The sequence below is a fragment of the Vicugna pacos genome, chromosome 5, assembly GCF_048564905.1.
Source record: "Vicugna pacos chromosome 5, VicPac4, whole genome shotgun sequence".
Taxonomy (NCBI): Eukaryota; Metazoa; Chordata; class Mammalia; order Artiodactyla; family Camelidae; genus Vicugna; species Vicugna pacos.
The window spans coordinates 18,756,995-18,783,037 of NC_132991.1; the positions used below are offsets into that span (position 1 = coordinate 18,756,995).

Sequence of the window (26,043 nt, forward strand, 5' to 3'; positions counted from 1 at the left end):
ATTTCTTGTCATATCATTGGTAAGTTGGGAAATAAAAGACAGAGACATGTGCTTACTTTACTGCTTTTAACTATGTACTGCTTTTAAAGTTCCCTCTTGGGTGCAATATCTGATCCAGGCATCTAGAAATTAGAAAATTGGTAGAAGGCCATATATCTGTTACATGAGTTTGGAAGAGGGTATGAATATCCTTTGTTCTTGGTTTTTTAAAACCAGATTTTGTTTGTTTATTTGTTTTTTCTGTTACTAACATGCTGGAAAAGGACATCTTTAAGAATTTAGTATAAGCTTAGGCTTGACTCCAGGTAGGCAGGCAGGCAGGAAGGCATTGCCATATTTTAGCATTATAATCCTGGGCATATTACTTACTAGCCTTTTTGCACTGTGGTTTACTCACTTGCAACACTGGCAGAGGCAGTGATTACCCTTCTCGTAGAGTTATTTTGGGAATCAAATTAGATAAATACTTAAGCCTGGCATATAGAAAGTCTTTACCAAATATCTATTCTTGGTATTATTACGTTGCTTCTATTCAGGAAGAAAGTTACACATTTTAGATAGCATTTGTAGAACAGATAAATTTCTTTAAAGTTGGCTATGAAGTGGATTATTACAACATAAATTTTCACAGTGATTTTCTGTATAATACTGAAGATGCTTTTGCAGAGAAAAATTCCCGTTATATGAGTTGAAAACTTTACATGAAGAAGTTTGTTGGTGGCTTATTGGACTTGGTAGCAAGCACACAGGGGTTTGGCTACTAGATATTCTTGTTCCCACTTAGTAAGCACCTAGCGAAAAGTAGCAGGCCTCTGCATGATTAGGCTCATAGGGAGCCAATAAATAATACTCATCTTGCTGTATCATTGTTGTGTGTGTGCACTTCTGTGAGGCTATGTTTTCTGGTCTTTTTGAATATGCTGGTAACTCCTCTCCCCATCTTCCTCATATCTCATACTCTTAAATTGTCCAAAAACTCAGCTTCTTATTCTGCTTCTTACATCAGTTCCCTTTATCATTGACTTGTCTATTTTCTAAACTACAAACCTCGACATCATCCATAATTCCTTAAAACCTTTTCACTTACACCTTTGCTGTTCTGACTTCTTATATCTGAAGTTAGTTTTACCTGTTAAAAACTTTGTATGAATGAAATCGTACAGCATGTCTGGCTTTTTTGGCTTAAGTTTGTGTCTGTGAGATTCACCCATATTGCGTGTTGTAATAGATTGTTTATTTTCATTGCCGTATGATATTCCGCTAGATGAGTGCACCACAGTTTATCCTTTCTGTCAGTTATGAACATTTGAATTGTTTTCAGTTTTTGGCTATTTCTTTATTGCTTTTTTTTAAATTTATATCTAGAGTTTGTTTCTGAACAATCTTGTACACATCTTTGGATGAACATATGAGTGTATGCTGTTGGCTATATACCCAGGAATAGAACTGATGGGCTGTGTAAGCTATTCAATAGTTTAGCTTTAGCAGATACTGCAAACAGTTTTCCAAAGTGGCTAGACTAATTTATACGTTCACTGTCAGTGTAATTTTAGAGATGTATTTCTCCCTATCTGCCAACATGTATTATCTTTTTAAAAAATTTTATCCATTCTGTTTCATGAGTAGTGTTATCACATTGTTGTCTTAGTGTATTTGATGACTAATGATGTCAAATACTTCTTCATATGTTTATTGTCTTTGGCCCATTTTTCTGCTTGATTGCCTGCATTTTTAATAATAATTTGTAGGAATTCTCTATATTCTGTCTGGATATGTCTTGTATCAGATACAGATATTGCAGACATTTTTTTCTATCCTGTGTTGTGCTTAAGAAATATTTGCCTACCTCAGAGTTATAGACATATTCTCCCATTTCCACCACCAAAGTTTTATTGCTCTACTCTCATATTTATACCTGAAGTGTGTCTGCAGTTGATCATTGTATATGATGCAAGGTAGGAGTCAATATTTTATTTTTCTATATGACTGTCTATTTGACTCAGGACCATTTATTAAAAGACCATCCTTTCTGCACTGCATTTCATTATTACCTTTGTCATAGGTGAGCTGGCTAAATATGTGTGCGTCTGTTTCTAGACTCTATTTTCTTCCATTGATCAATTTCTCTAATTTTTCATTAATACCACTCTGTCTTAATTTCAGTAGCTATATTTTAAGTCTTGATATTTTATACTTATTTTTTATACTTAAGCCTTGATATCATATCCTTGATGTATACTTATAGTCCTTCAGCTTCGTTATTCTTCATGAATGCCCTTGGTGTTCTTGACCCTTCTGCATATTGATATAAATTTTAGAATTCACCTGTTAATTTCCCCAAAAAGCACTATTGGGATTTTGGTAGTGATTACACTGAATTTATACGTCAGTCTGGGGAGAAATCTTTACAAGATTGTATTTTACATTTCATGAATCATGGCGTATTTCTCTTTACTTTTCTCTCAATACCATTTTGTAGTTTTCACTGTAGAATTTGTGAGCATCTTTCATTAGATTTATTTCTAGGAAAAGTGGATTTTTGAATTATATTATAAATAGCATCTTTTAATTTTTTCATTTTCAGATTGTTTGTTGCTAACATATAGAAATACAATAGATTCTTGTATGTTGACTTTATATACAGCAACCTGTACAAAATTCCTTTTCAATTCTGTTAGTTTGTACACAATCGTGTGTGTTACTTGGGAATGTTAATTTTCTTCTTTTCCAGTTCTTATGCCTTTAATTTTTCCTTCTTTAAGGTACTAGCTAGGACTTTGAGTACAGTGTTGAATTAAAGTGCTGATAGTCGTCTATGTTGTCTTGTCTCACCAGGAAATTTTACTATAGGTGTGTGGGTATGTGTTTTAAGACACTTATTGTAAAATTAAGAAAGTTCTCTTTTGTTTGCAGTTTGTTAAAGAGTTTTTCATTGCAAATGGGTATTAAATTTTATCAAATTTTTTTCTGCATCTATCAAGGTGGTCCGTTTTCCCCTTTTTATGTTAATAGGATAAACTAATAGATTCCAACGTTAACCACCCTTGTATTACTCGAATAAAACTTCATTAGTCATGAAATAATTATAATTTTATGCAATCCTAGATTTGACTTGCTATTAGTTTGCTTGGGATTTTTACAGGTATGTTCACGAGAGACTTTCCTGTATTTTTCTTCCTCGTAATGTACTTGACAGGTTTCGGTATAAAAATTACACTGGTTTCATCAAACAAGCTGTGAAGTTTGTTATTGTTTTCTGTTTTGTGGAAGAGCTTGTGCAGTGAAGCCATCTACACAAGTTTTCCTTGTGGAAGGGTTTTTAATAATTAAATTTTAATAAAATTGGGACTATTTGTGCTTTTCTCTTTCATATTGTGTGTCAGTTTTGGAAAGTGTTGTTTTTCAGGTAATTTGAGAAAAAGTATCTGTAGTCTATCAGCTTACCTTTAGGTGATTCCCTCTTCACTGGAATCATGGGACCTTCTGTCCATATTGCTTGAGTAGCTCTAGATGACTTTAAACAGTTATTTTATTTTTATCCAGGTTTTTACATCACAGCAGTACTTCACCTGCCAGCTATTTCCATCATACTCAGAAGCAGAAGACCCCGTAATAGCCTCTAAGTACTTTTTGTGTACATTAATTATCTTGGTTATTACCACCCTTACCACCTCTGCCCAAATTATTTATTTTCAGGTGTAACCTGTGAAATTTTCCTTGCTATATGTCTATTTTAGTAATCATGCTGTGCTGAGTGTAAGCACTATATATATATGTATGTATAAAATTTCATGTTATCCATTCACCAACCATAGAGAAATGAGGTAGTATAATCTTCTGATAGACAAAGGAAAAGCCGAGTGTCTATAAGATTACAGAATTTATGACAAAATAGTGATTCACATTTGTTTTCAGTATAGAACCCTTGTGATTAAAATCTGTTCTGTAGTTTGTGGTCTTCCTATAATTTGCTTCCTTTAGAATCCAGGTCAGGAACCATCTTCAGGATATCCTTCCTGTCCTGAAAGTGCTTCATTATTACTCTGTACATTCCTCTGTCATATTACCATATTGCAAGTAACCTAGCATGTGTCTGTCTCTCCTTCTATATTATAGTATTCTCCAGAGCAGGGACAATATGTTACTTATCTTTGTAGTACTTCAGGGTCCTGTAGTGTGCACAATATATCTAAGCATATAATACATGTAATAAATGTTTATTGCATTTCTGTGAAGTCATTATATGCTTAATATAAAGAGATTTAAGAAATTTATGATACATGTATTGTTATTATTTTCTCACCTTTATTTTTCCAGAGAAGTCTTAGCAAAACTGTTTAACATCTATTAAGTTACATTATTAACTCATTTCCTTTCATTATGTAATTGTAGTCAAACTATATATAAAATTGCTTTGATCTCAGTTTTTTTTTTTAGGCAGTATTTTTGTTGTTGACCTGTTTTTAAAATTTTTAGTTATATTATTTTATTGAACTATAGTCAGTTACAGTGTGCCAGTTTCTGGTGTTCAGCATAATGCCCTAGTCATTCAGGCAGTATTTTCTGTCATAACTTCTTGAATCAGTTCCAGTAACCTTTAGGATAAATATGGTAGTATTTCACAGTTACAGAGTGATTTACATTTTGTTACTTGAAGAATTAATAAAAATGCTGTGAGTAACATCACAGTTGATTAAGATAGCTCCCAGAAGACTTGAGCTGGTTACAGATGACAATACAAAAGAAGTGGCTCATAAAAATGCTAGTCACGTTATATAACTGGATAGACTTTTGGTAATATTCTTTACATAGTATGATTAAAAAAAAAAAAAGAAAGAAACTGAGCTTTGCTGGATAATTCATATTCTGTTGGCCTGGAAGCTTGATGATAGCTAACACTAGGGATACTACACAATTGTTGAAAATGATTCTCTTGAGAGTTACTAAAAATTATCTGTTTGGTACTTTATTTTCTAATAGTGGCTAATTTAATCTCAACAGTTACAGAAGAAACTTTATAACTACTTCCATTACTTTTTAATCACAAAAGAAATATGTGTGTATATGTGGATATGGACGTGTGTGCAATTTTTTTTAAGTGAGGTAAAATTCTTATAACATAAAATTTACCATTTTAACAGTTTTATTAAAGTCTACAGTTCATTGGTGTTTATAGCACATTCTGTGTTGTGTAACCAGCACCCCTATCTACTTCTCAGAACGTTTTATTACTCCGAAAGGAAACCCCATACCCACTGAGCACTCACTCTCCATCTCTCACCCTCCCTCCTGCCCCTGGCAACCACTAATCTACTTTCTGTCCATATATATCTGTCTGTTCTGGGAATTTCATATAAATGAAGTCATACAATGAATGGCCTTTTGCATTTGGCTTTGTTCACTTAGCATGATATTCTGAGGTTCATTTATGTTGCAGCATATATCAATACTTCATTGCTTTTAATGGCTATATAATATTCCATTGTATGGATGTACATTTTGCTTATCCACTCATCAGTTGATGGTCATTTAGATTATCAGTCAGTAATAACCTTTTGGTTATTGTGAATAGTGATACTGTGAACATTCACGTACAAGTTTTTGTTTGAACTCCTGTCTGCAATTATTTTGGAAATATACTTAGGAATGGAATTACTTTTTGAAGAACTGCAAAATTTTCGACAGTGGCTGAACCATTTTACATTTCCACCTGCAATATACAAGGTTTCCAGTTCTTACACATTCTCACCAATGCTGATAATTTTCTATTTTTAGTAGCCATCCTAGTGACTATTTTTCCCTTGTCTTTGGCTTCCATCATTTTTACTATGATGTTATCTGTGGATCCCTGTGTGTGTATCCTACTTGGAGTTAGTTGAGCTTCCTAAATGTGTGTATATTATTGGTGGGTTTTTTTTTTTTTGATAAATTTTATAAGTTTTTAGCCAGTATTTCTTAGAATATTTTTTTTTCTGTTCCATTTTGTCTCTTCTTTCCTTTTAGTACTCCCATTATATGTATGTCAGTGTACTTAATAGGGTCCCACATTTCTCTGAGGCACTGTTCATTTTTCTTCATTTTTTAATCTATGGATTGTTTAACACCATTGATCTCAGCAATTTCAGTGATTCTTCTACTAGTTCATATCTACTGTATATGAACATGGCTCCTTAGGTCATTTTTCTATTTCAGTTGTACTTTTCAAGTCTAGAATTTTCTTTTTAAAAAGTAATTTTTACCTCTTTATTGATATGGTCTATTTTTGTGTGACATTGTCAACATACTTCCCTCTAATTATTTAATCATGATTTCCTTTACTTCTTTATGCATATATACAATGGCTACTTTGAAGGCTTTTGTCTATTAAATTTGAAATCTCCTACAATTAAAATTTCTGTTGCCTACTTTTTAACTCATTATATGCGTCATACTTTCTTGTTTATATGTTTTTGCAAAGAAAATCTGTATAATTTTTTTGTTTGAAACTAGACATTTTATGTAATGTAGAGATTCTTGGAGCTGGTTTCTCCCAGTGCATATAATTGTTACTTCCTTGTTTATTAGTTTAGTGACTGGCTGGGTTATTTTAGTAAGATCTATTTTCCTTTCTTTCCATCTACTCCATTCCCCCCAACACACACACACAGCCTCTGATGTTGCTTCTCTGGGGGCATAGCCCTGGGTCTTCCCACAGTTTATCCTTGGATGACAGTGGTATAGGCAAAGCTCTTCTTGACTGTCTCTTTCCTGATGACTTAGAACTGTTATGGTCCACTAATCTAATGTTAATTGCTCTATAATTTTTAGCAATGTCCCAAGGCATTAATTGCTCCATACACCAACCAAATTTGATTGTTTTGGAGGAATAGTGTCCTAAATCAGTGTTTGAATTTGTTCTGACCCCAGGAAGGCTCCTGCTAGCTGTTTCTGTTGTTCTTTGGCAAACAAATCAGCCTGCAGTTTAGCTTTTTTACATCTAAAGATTCCTCTAGCCTCCTCTCAGTTGCTTTTCACCAGGACCTCTACTGTTTTTCAGAACACCTTTGCTTATTCCCTTACAAGTGAATCACTTTCTCTGGGAAAAGATTTGGAGCTGCTTTATGGCTCCTTTCTGCCTGTAGGGGAATATCTTCAAGTCACATCTCTGGAGTATGGAGTGAGTTCAATGAGGTATTTGTCTCCCATTGATATCTCTGCTTTGTGAGCACTTGGTGGAATAGGGGGAAAGGAAGGGAATGGTACCATCAGGTCTTCTTGGCTTGGCTCTCCCAGTGTGGAAATCCCACCTTACAAGCTGGAACAATAGCAGTCTGTGCCACAGCAGCACCACACGTAAGGTAGATCCCACATCTCACCAGTAGGGGCTGCGTGGAAGAAGGGCGCCCCCTCCCCCCATTTCTTGGCCACTTAAGAACTTAGCTGCAGCAATAGTATGGAAAGTGTTGACATCCTGTCCTTTTCAGTAAGATAGATGCCCGAGCCAGATAGGAAAAGAGGTAACACTGTGTGCTCTTGGCTGAACTAGGATGGATTAGTTTCCAACTCCTTGAGCTGCACGGATGGACGGAAAGGCAGGTCCTGGTTCAAACACCATAGATTCTCACTTTTCTTACAGTTCCTGGTAGATTTTCTTGAATACATCTTTCTTCATTTCCTCTATGCCCTCAGAACCACTTTCAGAGACTTTAAGTGGTTATTATTTTATAATTTTCACCAATTTCACTGGGAAGCAACTCCATGGAGCTCCTCAAACTGTTATGCAGCAAGGCTTTTGTTTTGTTTTGTTTTGTTTTGTTTTTGATTAATGAATTCAGACTTTTTACTGGTTATAAGACTCTGTTTAGATTTTGTTTCTTCTTGAGTCAGTGTCGATACTTTGTGTTTCTTAGGAGTTTGTTCATTTCCTCTAGGTTATCTAATTTGTTGGTGTATAATGATTCATAGTATTCTCCTATAATCCTTTTAATTTCTGTAAGGTTGTTAGTAATGTCTTAGTTTTCATTTTCTGGTCATTTGAGTCTTCTTTCTTTTTTTCTTGGTCAGTCTTGCTAAAGATTTGTCAGTTTTATTGATTTCTTTTGAAAAACTAACTTTTGTTTTATTTGATTTTTTCTTTTTTGTTGTTGTTGTTCTTCATTTCATTTGTCTTCCCTCTGATCTTATTTCCTCTCTTCTACAAGCCTTGGGTTTAGTTTGCTCTTTTTCTAGATCCTAAAGATGTAAAGTTAGCTTATTGGTTTGCAGTTTTTCTTTTTTTAATGTACATATTTACAACTACATTTTTCCTCTGAATGCTGCTCTCATTGCATCCTATAAATTTTAGTATGGTGTGTTCTCATTTTCTTTTGTCTCAAAGTATTTTCTAATTTTTCTTGTGATTTATTTTTTGCCCATTGGTTAAGAATGTTTTGTTTAATTTCTACATACTTAGGAAAATTCCAGTTTTGCCTTTGTTATTGATTCCTAGTTTTAGTGCAATCAGAGAAGGTATTTTTTCAGTATGTTAAAATTTGTTAGACTTATTTTGTGGCCTAGCATATGGTCTAAATGGAGATTGTTCCGTGTGCACTTGAAAAAAATGTATATTCTGCTGTTTGACATGTGAATGTCTGTTAAGGTTTAGTTGTTTTATAATGTTGTTCAAGTTCTCTATTTCTTTATTGATCATCATCCTGATTGCTCAATGAAGTATTGAGAGTCAGGTATTGATATTTCCATCTGTTACTGTAGAATTGTCTATTTCTGTCCAATTTTATTAGGTTTTGCTTGATATAGTTTGGAGCTCTGTTTGATGCATATATGTTTATAGCTATGTCTTTTTATTTTTTATTTTAGTATAGTTGATTTATAATGTTTCAGGTGTATAGCAAAGTGATTAAGTTATACATACATAAAATATGTATTCTTTTTCAGATTTTTTTCATCATAACTTATTACAAGATATTGAATATAGTTTCCTGTGCTACACAGTGGGTCCTTGTTGTTTATCTATTTTACATATAATAGTATGTATCCATTAATCCCAAATTCCAAATTCATCCTCCCTACCATTTTCCCTTTGATAACCATAAGTTTACTTGCTATGTCTCTGAGTCTGTTTCTGTTTTGCAAATAAATTCATCTGTATCATTTTTTTAGATTCCATATCTAAGTGATAGCTTATATTTATCTTTCTATCTGATTTACTTCACTTAGTATGATAATCTCTAGGTCCATCCATGTTGCTGGAAATGGCACTGTTTGATTCTCTTTATGGCAGAGTAGTTTCCATTGTATATGTATATACCAAATTTTCTTTATCTGTTCATCTGTCAGTGGACATTTAGGTTGCTTCCATGTCTTAGGCATTATAAACTGTGCTGCTTTGAACACTGGAGTGCTTGTGTCTTTCCAGGTTAGAGTTTTCTCGGAAATATGCCCAGGAGTGGGATTGCTAGATCATATGGTTAACTCTATTTTTAGTTTTTTTAAGGAACTCCATACTGTTCTCCGTAGTGGCTGTACCAATTTACATTCCCACCAACAGTGTAGGAGAGTTCCCCTTTCTCCACACCCTCTTCAGCATTTATTTGTAGACTTTTTGATGATGACCATTCTGACCGGTGTGAGGTGATACTTCATTGTGGTTTTGATTTGCATTTCTCTAATAATTAGCAGTTTTGAGCATCTTTTCATATGCCTGTTGGTCATCTGTATGTATTCTTTGGAGAAGTATCTATCTAGGTCTTCTGCCCATTTTTTCAGTAGGGTTTTTGTTTTTTATGTTGAGCTGTCTGTATATTTTGGAAAATAATTCCTTGTCAGTCACATCATGTTGCAAATATTTTCTCCCATTCTGTAGGTTGTTTTTTTGTTTTGTTTATAGTTTCCTTTGCTATGCAGCTTTAAGTTTAGTAGGTCCCATTCGTTTATTTTTACTTCTGTTTTCATTACTCTAGGAGACGGATCCACAAAAATATTGCTGTGATTTATGTCAGTGTTCTGCCTATGTTTTCCTCTTGGAGTTTTATAGTATCTGGTTTTACATTTAGGTCTTTAATCCATTTTGAGCTTATTTTTGTATATAGTGTTAGTGAATGTTCTAACTGCATTCTTTTACATATAGCTGTCCAGTTTTTCCAGCACCACTTATTAAAGAGACTGTCTTTTCTCCATTGTATATCATTTGTATTTGTATATTCTCCATGGCACTTTCATTCTTTTTATGGCCGAGTAATATTCCATTGTGTATCCTTTGTCATAGTTTAGTTGACCATAAGTGCATAGGTTTATTTCTGGGCTTTCTATCCTGTTCCATTGATCTGTATGTCTGGTTTTGTGCCAGTATCATACTGTTTTGATTACTGTAGTTGATAGTATAGTCTGACGTCAGGGAGCATGATTCCTCCAGCTCCATTCTTTTTCTCAAGATTGTTTTAGCTCTTTGGGGTCTTTTGTGTTTTCATATAAATTTTTGAATTTCTTGTTCTAATTCTGTGAAAGATACATTTGTAATTTAATAGGGATTACACTGAATCTGTATATTGCCTTGGGTAGTATGACCATTTTAACAATATTAATTCTTCCAATCCAAGAACATGGTATACCTTTCCATCTGTCATGTGCCAGATGAAGCATCATCTTCAGTTTCTTTCATCAGCATCTTAGTTTTCAGAGTACAGCTCTTTTGCTTCCTTAAGTAGGAATTCTTTTTGATGCGATGGTAGGTGGAATTGTTTCCTTAAGTTCTCTTTCTGGTATTTTATTGTTAGTGTACAGAAATGCAACAGGTTTCTGTATGTGTATTAATTTTTGTATCCCACAACTTTACCAAATTCATTGATGAGCTCTAGTAGTTTTCTGGTGACATCTTTAGGATTTTCTGTATATAGTGTCATGTCATCTGCAAAGACTTTTTTCAAGCATGTGTTTGGCCCCAGGTGTGCACATGGCCTTCTGTGTTTATGGGACCTTCTCAAAGCAGTTCCCCCTAAGTATCTTTCCCAGTTTCTTCCCCCCAGGCTTTCCTTTCTGGCTTTTTGTTGCCCCAACACTTACCCTATTTCAAACAGGTACAGCAATACATTTGCCTTTAAGTGGCTTTGACAAATGCTGCCACCCAGAATGTTCCTTCTACCTTGCGCAAGCTCCAATGCAGGCAAAACAAAGGCAAGCCCTTAAGCTGGCTCTTTGGGGAGGTTACCAGCCTGGACAAAGCATACACCACAGTTCTTTTACGATAAGTCCATATAGCTTCCTCTGTACCAGCAACCTGCACCAGGAATGTGCATTGATGTCTTCACAGCTGCCACTGCACTGGGGAGGGGGCCGTGGTAAGTGAGTATTAAAATGCCACAGCCCTTTCTTGCTGAAATTCCGCAGCTGCATTCTAAATGAAGCATTTCCCTGGTTGTGAATTTTTGATTCCATTCCAGAGTTCCAAAAAAGTTTATGCTGATGGTTTTTGCCAGCTTATTCATCAGTTTTGTGGAGGATGGAGTTTTGTCATTTCCCACTTTGCCATTTTTGGTGAGGTCAATGTGCATATACTTCAGTACATCTGTAAATGTCTATCACTATAGTTTAGGGATTCACAGATAGATAATAAGAATGTGAAGAAATTCATTGCTATGATAGCAAATTTAGGATGTAGATAGCTTTTGGTAAGAAGACATTTGATGGTAGGAAGAAGGTTGTCTAACATGATTATATATATTCTGAATATTTGAAATTCTTCATGATGAATTTTATAGCTGAGTGTGTCTGTAACATATATATAATAGAACATTAATTCTGACCCTCAAACATTTTGTTTAAGTATAAAATTACTTATGTGTTTATTCCAGTAACAGTTCTTGCTTTTTTAAAAATAAAACTAGAGAACATTACACTTAAAATTTTTTAAAAGAAACATATTTAGAATATGGACGAAACCTTTTCTTATTTGTTAACTTGTGGAGATTGATTATCTACAATTAATCTCTAGATTTTATTTAGTTGTGCTTTCTTTCTGCAAGCTTTTTTTGCAAGAATGAAAATAAGAAGTCCTGAATGTAGTCCATGGTCTACTATCTTTTTTTATTCTTTTGAAGAAAAGAAAAAAAATCAGAGTACTAGAAATAGCACTGAAATGGACAGTGGAAGATCTTTGTCCTTCTTATATTTATCTAACAGTGTGAATGTGGACAGTTTATTTTTCTAGTCTAGTCTATTTCTCTCATCTTGGTCCTTGTCTATAAAATAAGAGTTGGACCAGATAGATAAGAGCTGTTTCAGCTCTATAAATCAGGAGGAACAGCATGATTCTATGGAAAAAGTATAGACTTTGGAGCCAGGCAAATTTGTGTTGTGCCACTTTCTGATTACTGATTACAGTCTGAAATAAAGTAAGCTTTCTAAACCTTTCCAATCATTTTCTCATGATTAATATGGGATTATTATCACCTATCTTAGAGAGTTGGGGAAAATAAACAAGATACATAAAGTAAATGTGCACAGATGCAATCTGCTCCCCAGCATTCTTCATACCCCTATTACACAACTACATCATTTGAAGGAGTAGTTGGAAAGAAAACCAAGATCTTTATAACATTTTATTTAGTTGCCTTATATATATGGATTATGTTGGTGAGTTAACTTGAGTAAGGTAAAGACTCATGTAGAGGCATTAAAGAATTTTGTTTACTGTCTAGATTTTTTAAACTTATTTTTATACATTTTATTAGTCTTAAAATAGCATTTTCTTATAGAAACCTCAAAGATTAATGTTACAGTTTTTTTTGACATACCATCTTCTTTGACCTAACATCTCTCAATCTCTATGACTTGGAAAGTCTCTCTCTCTCTCTCTCTCTCTCTCTCACACATACACAAACGCACAAACACCCACACCACATTTTCTGTGGGTTTATATGAGCATACAAATAACTGATTTTCTGCTTTTTAAAAAAAATAATGACTTGTATTTCTTTGTTAATTAAACTATAACATATTTAGAAAATATAAACAAATAAGAAAAAAATTCTCACCATCCAGAGATAGCCTCTGTAAATACTTAGATGTGCATTTCAGCAGCATTTTCAGTGCCAAAGGGCAACTCAGTGTGTCTGTGTGCTAGTCTGTTTTTCTTTATGCAGCCATACTTGTAATAACTCTACAGGCATACCTGGTTTTATTGAGCTTCACTTTATTGTGCTTCACAGATACTACACTTCTTACAAATTGAGGGTTTGTGGCAACCCTGTGTCAAGCTAGTCTGCTAGTGACATTTTCCCAACAGCATTTGTTAACTTCATGTCTCTGTGTCACACTTTGGTAATTCTTAGAATATTTCAAACTTTTTCATTTGTTACAGTAATCTATGATCAGTGATGTTTGATGTTACTGCTGCAAAAAGATGATTCTCTGTAGGCTGAGGTGATGGTTACATTATTTAGCAATAAGTATCTTTTAATTAACGTGTGTACTTTTTTAAGACTTAATGTTATTGACACTTAATAGATAAGACTACAGCACAGTGTTAACATAATGTTTGTATGCATTGGGAAACCAAAAATTTCATGTGACTTGCTTTGTGATACTCAATTTATCATGGTGGTGTGGAACCAAACCCTCAGTATCTTCAGGTATGCCTGTATATGCTGTTTACAATGAGGTCCTTTTAGGCGTACTTTGTCCAATTTTTAAAATTTAAAACATAGCTTGAATACTTTTCCTGTAATTAAGGATGGTTGCATAGTTCTATGTATATAAATATATCGTAGATACATACTATGTTTTGTACTTAATTATCTTTTCCCACAGTTATAATACTTGTCTCAAGATGAATTTCTAGGATGAATCTGACAAAAACATTTCTTTTGATACTAACTGTAAGCCTACAGAAAAGGCTTGCCAGTAAAGTAATATCTGCTTCTCTGCAGTTTTCCTGGCTACAGGAATTGACAGTTTAAAATAATTTTTGATGGTACTGTAGGTGAAAAATGGTATGGGTTCTTTTTATATACTTCATTGATTACAAACAATGTTAAACTCTCTCCTCCCCCTCATTTTTAGTTATTCTCCTACAAATTGCTTCTTCATCTCATTACCTTTTTCTGAATTTTTAAAATTGGAACAAAAATTCGTAGTTGCTAGAAACCACATAATTGGTTCTCATGGATATCAAATAACACTTTCAGCATTTTCATACATATAAAATAAGTAGCTTATTTATTAGCATCATTTTCTTTCCTTTTTGCCAGACATTTCACCATAAAAAACTGAGAAGGGAAGTTATAAAAACAACTTTACAATTTAATACATTCCCACCAGAAATGTATGAGAATACCTGTCCTTTGATTCTAATTGATTTTTTTAGATTATTACTAATATGCTAGGTTAAAAAAAGGCTTCTTAATTTAATTTTAATTTATGTTACTCTGATTATGAGTGAAGTTCTTTTTCTATGAATTATTTGTATTCTTTACTTTTTCTTTCTAAATTTTAGGAATTCTTTAAATATTAAGGAAATTGCCCCCTTGAGTGCTATGTGTGTTGTAAATATTTTTCTTGATTTGCTGTTTTCAAAATTGGTAGTGATGGCTTATTTTATTAGCCTGCTTCAGGACTACTGGCAAATTTATTGACTAAGACAGATCCCTTTCACATACTCCTAATGAGTAAGTCAATAAGCATTCCTCATTTGGTACATTTATTAACTATGAATTTGCTTAAGAGAAATATCCAACTAGTTTTACTAGCCTGAGGCTAGCCAGGAAAACCAGCAGCTTTGCTGCCAGATTGGGTGGACTTGATTTGGGGCCAGGAAAAAGTGGAGGGACCTGTGGTTCTGTTAGCTAAGAGTAGCAAACTTAGTTTGAAAGAAAGTGGACAGCCTGTAGCTTTGCTAACCAGGCAAAAAAAAAGTTAAAAGGATAAAAAGCCAAACAGATAGCAGCATCTACACAATATGGTGGAGACACATACTGCAGTTAATTCTGGCAGGTTACTAAAAAGAAAACAACCACCCATAGGAAAACAAATCAGAATCCAGAGTTGCTACAGTATATTAACTAAAATGTCCAGCTTTCAGCCAAATATTATTATACATGCAAAGAAACAGGAAACTATAATACATATTCAGAGAGAAAAGCAGAAGCCAGACATGAAAAACTACCTTTTGTACAATTACTTTTACATGGAATTTCTAGATAAGATATAACTATGGGAATCAGATTAGTGGTTGCCTACATTTGGGGAGGAGAGAACCTTTTGGGATGCTGGAAATATTCTAAAACTATGTTGATGAATGCACAACTATATTAATTCGCTAAAAATCATTGATCTGTTTACTTAAAATAAGTGAATTTCGTGATATATAAATTATACCTCAGTGAAGCTGTTAAATACGGAAGGGGAACCAACATCTTTAAAATGACAGTACTCTCATAGTGATCTCAACTTAATGTTGTGACTACCTATTTGCTGTTCTGTTTTCAAACATAAATAACCATTTGTGTTTTATAAAAGTAATTGAAGATAACAAACAGCTGGAAGTACTTCAGAGCAGTACCTAATGCTTATGTAGAAGTGAATAATTCTTGTTAAAGTGACAGTGTGCAGTGTTCTTTAATTGTGTACTGACTTTTTATTTTTATTCAGCTGAGAGGTTTTTTTTTCAGTTTTATTATGTAGAATTATTACAGTTTGACTGCACATACACATTATATTGCATGTAAATACATATATATAGTATACTGTACTTTTTTTAGTTTTCATATATGTACTAATTATTGTTTCTAAGAACAGATTAGATCTTTAGCTTTTTAAACTTACATAGTTATCAAAGGAATAAAGCCAACTATGAAATAAGAATCAATAGAATGCAGTAATCCAATCATAAAGGACAGTCAAATATGCTTATACATATTCAAGAAATCAAAATAATAATTAGTTCATTTGTGTCCTTATTATTGTTATTATTTTTTAGATTCTTTATATAAATAATGTCATAATGACATTTTTCTTCTCTTTCCGGGCCTCTTCACTTTGAATGACAATCTTTGGGTCCCTCCATATGGCTACAAATGGCATTATTTTATTCTTTTTTATGGCTGAGTAGTGTTCCATTGTATATATGTACCACATCTTTATCCAGTCATCTGTTGATGGACATTTGGGTTGTTTCCATGTCTTGGCTATCATAACTAGTGCTGCTGTGAACATTGGGGTGCATGTGTCTTTTTGAATTATAGTTTTCTCTGGATATCTGCTTAGGAGTGGGATTGCTGGATCACGTAGTAAGTCTGTTTTCAGTTTTTTAAGGAACCCCCATACTGTCCTCCATAGTGGCTGCTCCAATCTACATTCCCACCAACAGTGTGGGAGGGTTCCTTTTTCTACACACCCTCTCCAGCATCTATCATTTGCAGACTTTTCAGTGATGTCCATTCTGGCTGGTGTGATGTGATATCTCATTGTAATTTTGATCTGCATTTCTCTGACAATTAGCGATGCCGTGCATTTTTTCATGTGCCTATTGGCCATTTGTATGTATTCACTGGAGAATTGTTTGTTTAGGTCTTTGCCCATTTTTGGATTGGATTGCTTGTTTCTTTGCTATTAAGGTGTATGAACTGTGTGTACATTTGGGAAAGGAGTCCCTTGTTATGTCCTGACTTCTTTGAGGCACTCTTACTTTCTTCAGTCATTTGTCTCCTCTATTCTTGCTTGCTTAATTAAGGAACATCTGCTCTTCTTCACTTGTCCTTTAATGCTGAAGTGCTCCTGATAGAACATTCCCAGTGTTATCGTCCTGACCTTGCCTGGCTACTTTGCTGATTCCCCCATTCACTGTGTTGTGCTGCAAGTACATCATGTGATAGGAACCCATTTGTGTGTGAGGAACCTACATAAATACATTTGGGTTAATGTGTTAGTATAGATGCCATTACTGAAAAGGGGAATTACATAAACAATCTAGTCATAAAGGAATAAAAAATGATACACTGTACAATCCTTGTGCTACAGCCGCTTATCCCTTAGAACTCTGTAGTAATTGTCCTGTTTTCTGTACGTTATGAGGAGGAAAATGGGGCCATCTTGATTTTTGTTCCTTTCATGGAGCATGATACTTGTAACATTTTTTTCTCCTTTTAAATTTCACAGAAATATATATGTATTTTGGTGGTTTCTTATTTTGATTGGTTATTTCCAGTGCAAATTTTTAGTATGCGTCTTCATTTGTAGTTTGTCATTTTTTCATACCTTTTGGAGGTCTTTTTGTTTTTAACATATCTTTCAGGTAGCTTTCTTCAGTCTTTGTTTTCTTATTTCATACTATTGTTTCATTGGATGTAGACACAGAGCAAATTATTTTCTTCTGCATTTTGAATGAAGTCCTTCCCTTTTTTTCCCTTAGTAGTTTCTTTTCATAGGATTTACGTGGTTTTTTTCCCTCATTACTTATTCTTAAATGAAAAGAGGGTTTTCCACATTTGAGTCCTTGTATTGGAATATAATCTTGAAACACTCCCCTTCAGAGTACACTACTTACGTAGCTTTTTTGGATTTTGCCTCTTTCTTTTATAGACTTTTCCAGGTTGCAAAGCACCATCTAGTCACTGATGCCCTGGGCAGGTTATGATGATTAATTATGCATCCAAGTGGATGTAGTTCAAGAATTGGGAGGATGTTTTGTGATAATGGTACATATTATCTGGTAGAGAACAGTCTGATAGGGATGAAGTCTTATCAGAGAGCCTGTTGTCTAAGAAAGGGGTAGATTTCTATGGTATATAATTCTTCAGCATTGCTTGTTAGGTCCCATTCTGTGTTTTCAGCTGGTCATAGCTTTGGGGTCTGAATCTGACAGATGAGTAACTAGTATGTGTAGCTTCCAGGGCTGTTCTAACTTTGTAACCCTTTTGATTTTCTTAAATATGTCAGTGAAAAGATGAATGAAGGTGAATCAGATACTAATTGTTGTAAGTTTCCATATTATTTTGTAATTTCATATTTATGATTTTACTATTAAACTATATGTTATTTTTTGATTTGTGATCATTTTGGAAAGTATGTCTTTGTAAAATAACAAATACTAGCTTTATTTAGACTTCAAGTGTTACATAGCATAAAGGCTTATGACTTTATTTCTTTAAAAATTACTAAAATGGGGAGAGGATATATAGCACAGTGGTAGAATTGCATAAGGTTCTGGGTTCAATCCCCAGTACCACCATTAAATAAATAAATAAACCTAATTACCTCCCCTAAAAATTTACTAAAGTAATGAAATCATCACATTTCCTCATAATCTGATTTGGGAACATAATTCTTTTATGACTGTTTAAGTACTCCTTCCCTTTTGATTCAGTCAGTCAAATTTTTTATTTATAAGTGAAACCTGTTTTCTTTGTAGTGAAGTACTCACCTGTGTGGGATATTGCATAAATCTTAGAAGACTGTGATAAATTGGCAATGTCTCGGGAACCCAGTCCACCTCTCTCTGGAGATATGTCTACTGGTCCTATAGCAGAAAGCTGGTGTTATACACAGGTACATGCTGTTAAAAATGCCTTACTTTATGTCACTTACAAATTTTACAGTATTTTGAGAATATCGTGAAGCACCTTGGCATTGTTATTAGAAGCGTTAGAAGAGTGGGGTCATAGGCTGTCTAACGTGACAAGTTGAGCCTAAAAGGCATCATTATAAAAATGCTTCTCTGAATATTTTAGGTTAAAGTGGTAAAGTTTTCCTACATGTGGACCATTAATAACTTCAGTTTTTGCCGAGAAGAAATGGGTGAAGTGTTAAAAAGTTCAACATTTTCATCTAGCCCCAGTGACAAAATGAAATGGTAAGATATTTATTTATTTTGGGTATTTGTTTTTGATGTTATCATCAGCGACTTTATGGTTTTGTTATTGTTTCTGAATGGATATTAATCTAATTTTATATTTGATTTACAGTAAGTTCCTAATAGTATAGACAGTTGTAAAGAACTGTGGGGATGTTGGCAGGAGTGCTGTTCTATTAGATTGTTCAACAAATGATTTCAGTATTGCCTGTTTCTTGAATGTTTCAAGTATTATATTCCTCTTTGTGAGCCTGTTGTTTTATTTTAGGTGCCTGAGGGTAAATCCAAAGGGATTAGATGATGAAAGTAAAGACTACTTGTCCTTATATTTGCTTTTAGTCAGCTGTCCAAAAAGTGAAGTTCGAGCAAAATTCAAATTTTCCCTTCTGAATGCTAAAAGGGAAGAAACAAAAGCAATGGGTAAGTGAGTTCCAAACTGCCTTGAAGAAGTGTCTGTGTAACTATGTACTGTGACTTCTGCACTTTTACCTGGAAAAACAGGATTTTTTCCCCTAAAATCTAAAATCTGATTAACCAAAAATACTTAATTTCAGCTGTTAAATTTTAAATGACAGCGGAGAGTTATAGTTGTTTTGCTAAATCTTAGGTTTCATAAGACATGTAAAATTAGTTTTAAATCATATTAAAAATTTTAAATTTTTATGTCCTAAAGTGACATTCACTCGTCACTTGTAACAATAGCTGCTGTTAGGGCAAGGTGCTTGGTTCAGTGCCTGGTGTACATAACAGGTGCTCAGGAAGTATTTCTTTTTCTTCCTTGCTGTTGTTGCCAGAGAATAAAATCAGAAGAACAATGTGAAAGGAGTTTGAGTGTCCTGATACTTTGTCACTAAAATTTTTTTGAGCAGTGGACTAAACACTGACTGAAAGGAAATCAATTTTTCTTGGTCTCACAGCCTGTTAAATTCAGTTTAAGCTTCTGAATTATAACCAGCTGAAACCATGTAGCTGGTGGTTCATAATAGAAGAGCCTTATAGGAAATGTACAGTGTACATGTAATAAAATCTATCATGAATTGCCACATTAAATTTTAAGTGATTTCTAGAAGTGAATGATAAAATCAAGTATCATCATTACCAAAAACCCCCCCCAAAACCCTCCAGATGTACATTTGTAATGTATTTTCACATCGTCTGACATTTAAGATAGGGGAGTGTCTTAGTCCAAGCTGCTGTAACAACAACAACAACAAAAAGCTGGATGACAACAGACAGTTACTGCTCACAGTTCTGGAGGCTGGGGGTCCAAGGTCAGGGTGCCAGCATGGTCACATTCCAGTGAAGACCCTACTTGTAGACTGCCAGTGTCTCACTGGTCTTCACGTGGTGGAAAGGGCTAGGGAGTTTGTGGGGTCTCTTACAAGAGCACTGATCCCATTCGTGAGGACCTCTCCCCTCGTGACCTCATCTAATCTTCCAGTCACTGGCCTCTTCATGCTGTTACGTTGCAGGTAGGGTGTCACCGTAAAAATTTTGAAGGGATATAAACATTCATTCCATACCATAGTGTATTTCAATTAAATTTATTACTGGTTTTCCACTTCCAACTTGTGTAACAGATAATGAATACTTTCTGTAAAGGATCTTATTTCATAGTATACAGTTGTTAACCAGTATGCTATGCATTTGAAATATTTACTTAAGCTATTTATTGAAACTTTCACAAATCATACTAAAACCATCTTTTGGTTGGTTTTAGAGGTAAGAGGGTTATGTCTAAAGACCTAGGAATGATATGGTACTTTATTTAGCATTTTCAGCAGTTAGTGGAATTTTCTCTAGTTCAGTAAAACTTAAATCAGTGAGGTGGGTGTCCCAGAAAAGTTTAAAGGATGCCCTGGTGATTTAGAGCATCCATTTTTAAAAGGAGAAGCAGGAAATGAGAGATGTGTTTCTGATTGGGTTCTAATACTAGATAATGAATAGTGTGCCTGTGCCTGTGCCTGTGCCAGTGTATTTTGATCCTGCTTCATTATTAAAGGGCATAGATTGTTAGAAAGATCTCTTCCTTTCTTCTGCTTAGATATGTAGGACTCTGAAAGTGAGCTCATTGATGATGGCCAAAATTTGTGGTAGTGCTGTGAAATGATCTGGTTCTACCTGATTAAACTCTTGGGACATTTTATTTATGAATACACATTATCTATAATTTTTATGATGGATGCATTGGCTAAGTCCTATTTTTGCACATTCATTTAACTGTGTTGTTAACAAAATGTTTCTTGGATACTTGTTTTATTTAAATTTCTATTCTGTTTTCCACCAGAAAGCCAAAGAGCATATCGATTTGTACAAGGCAAGGACTGGGGTTTTAAAAAATTCATTCGAAGGGATTTTTTGCTTGATGAAGCTAATGGTCTTTTACCAGATGACAAGCTTACATTATTTTGTGAGGTAGGTACATTTTTTATTTCAAGGAACTTGGTAGTTAGTTATATTTAGTGATAAAGCAAAAATATACATTGAAACAATATTGGTTGTACTTGTACAATTAAGTAACTGGTGTAATTGTTAAGGTTTACTTTGTAAATGTTTTACCAGTAAAAATGACTAGATTGTTTTAGAAATCAGTATAATAGTCCAGTCTGAAAAGGTTCTGTCATATCTTTAACTATAAATTGTATATAAATTTTCCTCATAGGAAGGCTCTAGATGTGTACAGCTTTATATTAAAATTTCTAAATATCTTCTTCATTCTGAATAATTCTGAGTAGATGGGCAGTATTTTTTGTCATATTCTGATTGATCATATTCAACATTATTAGTGGTTTATCAGTTTGAATCCATACTTGAAATGTAGTGAAAGTGCCTGAAAAAGATTAGGAAGCTCTTTGTTCATTCAACCAGTTGGGTTCATGTAATCAAATACGTGTTAACGTTATAAGCAATAGCATCTCAGATTTTTAAGCTATGCCCATGTCTGTTTACAAACTTCTAAGGTACAATCATATGCATAAAGTGCCATCTTTTGAAAGTTACCAGCATTGCCCCTTCCAGTAATTTACACTTATAATTTATCTTAATTTGAGGCTCGAATTTGCTGCTGTCACTGTTATCATTATGCAACTTTACAAATTGTTGAGATGATCAGTAACCTCAATGTTAAATATATTTCAGTAGATTGTTGTAGAAAAGTGTCTTGGAAGCATAACTTCCTTAACTGCTACTAAATTAGCTTTCATATTTTTATAGAAAGTATGTAAATTTTTTTGGCAAGATTACAAACTAATTGTATGTCATTATGCTGTGTCAGAAGAATAGTTGAAATACGGCCCCAGAGACTGCATATTGGAAATATAGTGCATCTTATTTTCACTTAGACAAGTTAAATGAACTGTATGATTACTTTATTATGAATACAGTTATTTGGTTGATAAAGTGCATACCATAAATATCTTGAACAGAGCTTATCATTAAATAATTTGGAAAAAAATAAACACTAAAAGCATTTGTTGCCAATAGATAAATATGTTAAGTAGTATTCTAAATAATTATAGGTTGTTATTTAAGCATTCTAAATGTAGAATCTTTTCAGAATTTTACTAGTTAATCTTAAATTTCAGCATATTAATTTTTTAAATCACATAACCTTAGAATTCAAAGGACCTTAAAGGCTATGTAATTCAATTAAAAAAAAAAAACTACTGCAGCTAAAAGTCTTTTTGTGATAAACATTTGAAGAAAATATTTCTTTTTTAGGAATTGAAATACTGTTTACTAAGTATATTTTACTGGAACCTAGACAAACAAGAAATTCAGAATGAAGGCTGAAATTGAGATCTTTTTTAGATACATGTTTTTGAAGTACACTTTTTATTCACATGCTAAATTATACATGCTAGTGACTTCCTAAAAATAGAACCCACTATGATATAGATTTATTGCTGACATTGATCAGATTCATTTTTGGTTACTGTAATATGTACCTTTACTGATGTAGACGTTTAAATCCTGGGCACTGTATTGAACATAGGTGGGCAAAAAGTGCTTTGAACATATATTCCTGGTGCCCTCCACCGTTTCTTCCGTACCTCTCATTGATGCCCTTCCTTCTACAGCATCTCCAGCACTGCTTGCAGAAGAGGAGGAAGCATTGCACTGCCCTACCTAAAGATCTGCCTCCTCCCCCTCCCCTGCAAGTGGTGCTGTAGACAGGTAAGGCAGTTTGGCGCTACCCCTCTTGTGCAAGACATAACGTAATCTTGCAAGTTCCACATTACGTATCAAGTAGCCAGAGGCAGAAATTTCTGGCAGTATAAACAGCTATGCCCCTTCTCTCCCAAAGTGATGCAGAAAACAGAAATTGAGGAATAAGTAGGAAAAATAAAAAATTGGTTAGAATAATTTATCTTTTGGAATCCAACAGACTTTAAATAATCTCATAGTCTATAGACCCATGCTAGTCTATGATATACAGAAGAATAAATATATGGATAGAATATAGGTAGTTTTTCATAAAATTAAATTAATTCATTTAGAAGGACATGCTTTTTTTCTCATCCTATTTTTCTGTTGCTAAGTTATCCTTATCCTTTCTATTTTACAATACTTATAATGGATGGAGGTTGGGTTTTATTCTCTAAAATGACAAAATGAAAAATTGACAACCCTATTTCTATCACCCAAATTCTAAAAAAGGATATCTGTCTATTGAAGTCGTAAATTCGAAGACCCATTATTCTAGAAGATGATATGAAATTGAACTATTAGAAGTTTCTCACTTTGGAGTTAGTGTGAGGGATGGTTAGGTAGTTGATTAGAGCAGCAAAATTTGTAGTACTATGCACCTTTGTAAATTCCTATCTTACAGAATTAGTTTAGAGAAATGAGATTTTTAAAAATTGGAACCAGTATTCACCTTAATTCCACACTAGAGGAGACCCAGATTTCCCAGTTAGTCACAGCTGATTAGAGCTTGCACATGCTCATCCTTCGTCTAAATTACATCCTCAGAGTTGAGCCAAAAGCAGATTTCAAAAATAGCTGTCAAATGAATTTGAGGTTTTAGTTTTCAGCTTTTGTCAGTGTTGAGTATTGTGCATTTGCCTTTTTATTTTGAAAGAACAACAGTTTAACCTGAGGAAAGAATCTCAGCCTTTTTTCTGAATTTTTTACTCTAGGTTCCATTCAGTAAGAATGTTCATTATCTATATTTGAGTATGTACTAGAAAAAATTAAATTTTACCAATTTCTTAGTTATAGGTATCGAGAAAATAATCATCAGAATTCATTGCATATCAATTTTACTTAGATCAGAAATTTCTGCTCTATAAAGTAGTCCCTTTATTACTCTTCGGAGTATGAAATGTTAACTGTGTCTTATTTAAAATCTGTAGTCATTGTGATACTGTGTAGATGTGTATGCCAGTAGTATAAATTCTTCTGAATTATTATACCAAGTACAACAAATATAACATCATCAATATCTATGACCAATGATAATGGGTTTTTTTTAAATCCTTTTTCCCTTCTATTACCTGGTTTTGCCAAATTTTTAAATACATTGTTTTGAGTTACGATATACAAAGAGAATTTAAGAAATCCTCTCCTGAATTTAAATATATGGTGTAACAGAGCCATCAGATAAGGATTAGTTAAGCTTTTTTTTTCTGTTTTGTAGCTTATAAAATTTTAGAAATTTTATAATTTCTAATTTGAATAATTAAAACCTTAATGGAATAGAATAATCTTTATTGGTGGGTTTATTTATGTGCACAGTGTCTTGGCTCCTATATCTAGAAAAACATCTCACAAGGTGGTTGTGACAAATCCCTAAAGTACTACTAATTTAAAAAAGAAAATCCAAAGAAATACTGTGTAGTACAAAGAATACTAAACGGAATCTGGGCATACAGGTCTAGTCTTCCTTTGATACTGACTAGCGGTGGATTTAGGACGCTTTAGTAACTTTCTCTTGATCCCACTTTTTCAAAGTCTTTTATAAAATAAGGTGATTGGATTAGATGATTTCTATGACACATGATTCTCAAAAGTTAACAAAATTTGGAAAAACAAATTTGGTTAATAAAAATATCCTCAGAAAATAAATTTTTCTTTAGAATTGTCCACTCATTCATATGAGATAGATGTTATACATCTGGGTGAGTTAGAACTAATGAGATTTAATATTCTCCAAACATTCTGTATTGGACTATTACTAAAACTTTCTTAGAATGTTACTAGTTTGGTCCAGTTTATCCATTTCTAATTTACAATTTCTACATAGCTTTCTGTATTTGTCCTTACTTATACCTACTTTTATTTAACAAGAGCCTTATGAAGTATGTTTTTAAATGAACACAGGTATCTATTGCTGCATAGCAAATGATCACAAAGTAGCAGTTTAAAATAGTACATAATATAGTACTTTTTGTGAAAAATGGTTCATTTACTCTGAAATATTTGCTTTATTAGTTGAGATAGTAGTTTCTTCAATTTATTAAATATAGTATGACATTGCTAATAAAAGTACATTCCTTTTCTTAAAATTGGTGTGCAGGACTTAGTTAATTTTAAGATTTTGTTCAGTATTTAGACATATTTAATGAGATAATTTAATCCATAACATATTGGACTATATAAAAGCAGTGTTGCATCTTACCAACTTTATTATTTCATAGGTAAATAAAAGTTCTGCAAATCAAACTAAATTATATTTCTATTGTTCTTACTGTTGATTTTTTAATAAAAGATTTCCATGAACACTAACAACTACATTGGTTTTGTGAGATTTCTTATACTTAAAAATTTAAATCAATATTACTAGATATTTAAGTCAATTTTATTAGAGTTGAAACATGTTGGGACAACACTTAAAATTGCCAAGTTGCATATTGTAGGCTGTAGTTTTAAAAAATATTTAAAAATACTCTAAGAAGTCGTAAGTGTGATGCTGTTTACTGTATGTATAATGAACTTTAAATGTTGATAGATCTGTAGTGTGAGGAAATAAAAATTATTCTCCTTAGAGATATCTTCTCCTTGTTTGAATTTGGCATCATATTATGACTTTTTCTTGAGAAATAATTTTTCTAATTACTTTAATATCCAAGCGTTCCAACAGAAAAATAAACCATTTACATAAAATGCCCCTTAAAAATCATCACGTTTGTTTTAACTTTTTTTTTCTATATTACTTTTCTCCTTTAAATTGTGTCCTTGAATTCAAATCCCAGGTATTAGCATTTTTGATCAGGAGTACA

The 26,043-nt window shown here is 33.4% G+C and overlaps 1 protein-coding gene across 8 annotated transcripts in view; it reads left to right on the forward strand.

Annotated features, from left to right (window-relative positions):
• SPOPL (speckle type BTB/POZ protein like) overlaps positions 1–26,043 on the forward strand; it is a 60,847-nt gene that overhangs the window by 26,045 nt on the left and 8,759 nt on the right. For 2 of the 8 annotated variants that reach the window (XM_072960907.1, XM_015244018.3), the window contains exons 2-5: positions 18,380–18,516; positions 18,699–18,820; positions 19,089–19,240; positions 21,108–21,235. In XM_072960907.1, the coding sequence (XP_072817008.1) occupies positions 18,439–18,516; positions 18,699–18,820; positions 19,089–19,240; positions 21,108–21,235 (480 nt within the window). In that variant the 5' untranslated portion in view covers positions 18,380–18,438. Of the gene's footprint in view, positions 1–18,379; positions 18,517–18,696; positions 18,821–19,088; positions 19,241–21,107; positions 21,236–22,899; positions 22,997–26,043 lie in introns of those variants that run through there. The other 6 variants (XM_072960908.1, XM_031678602.2, XM_006196132.4 and 3 more) reach the window with 5 other exon arrangements.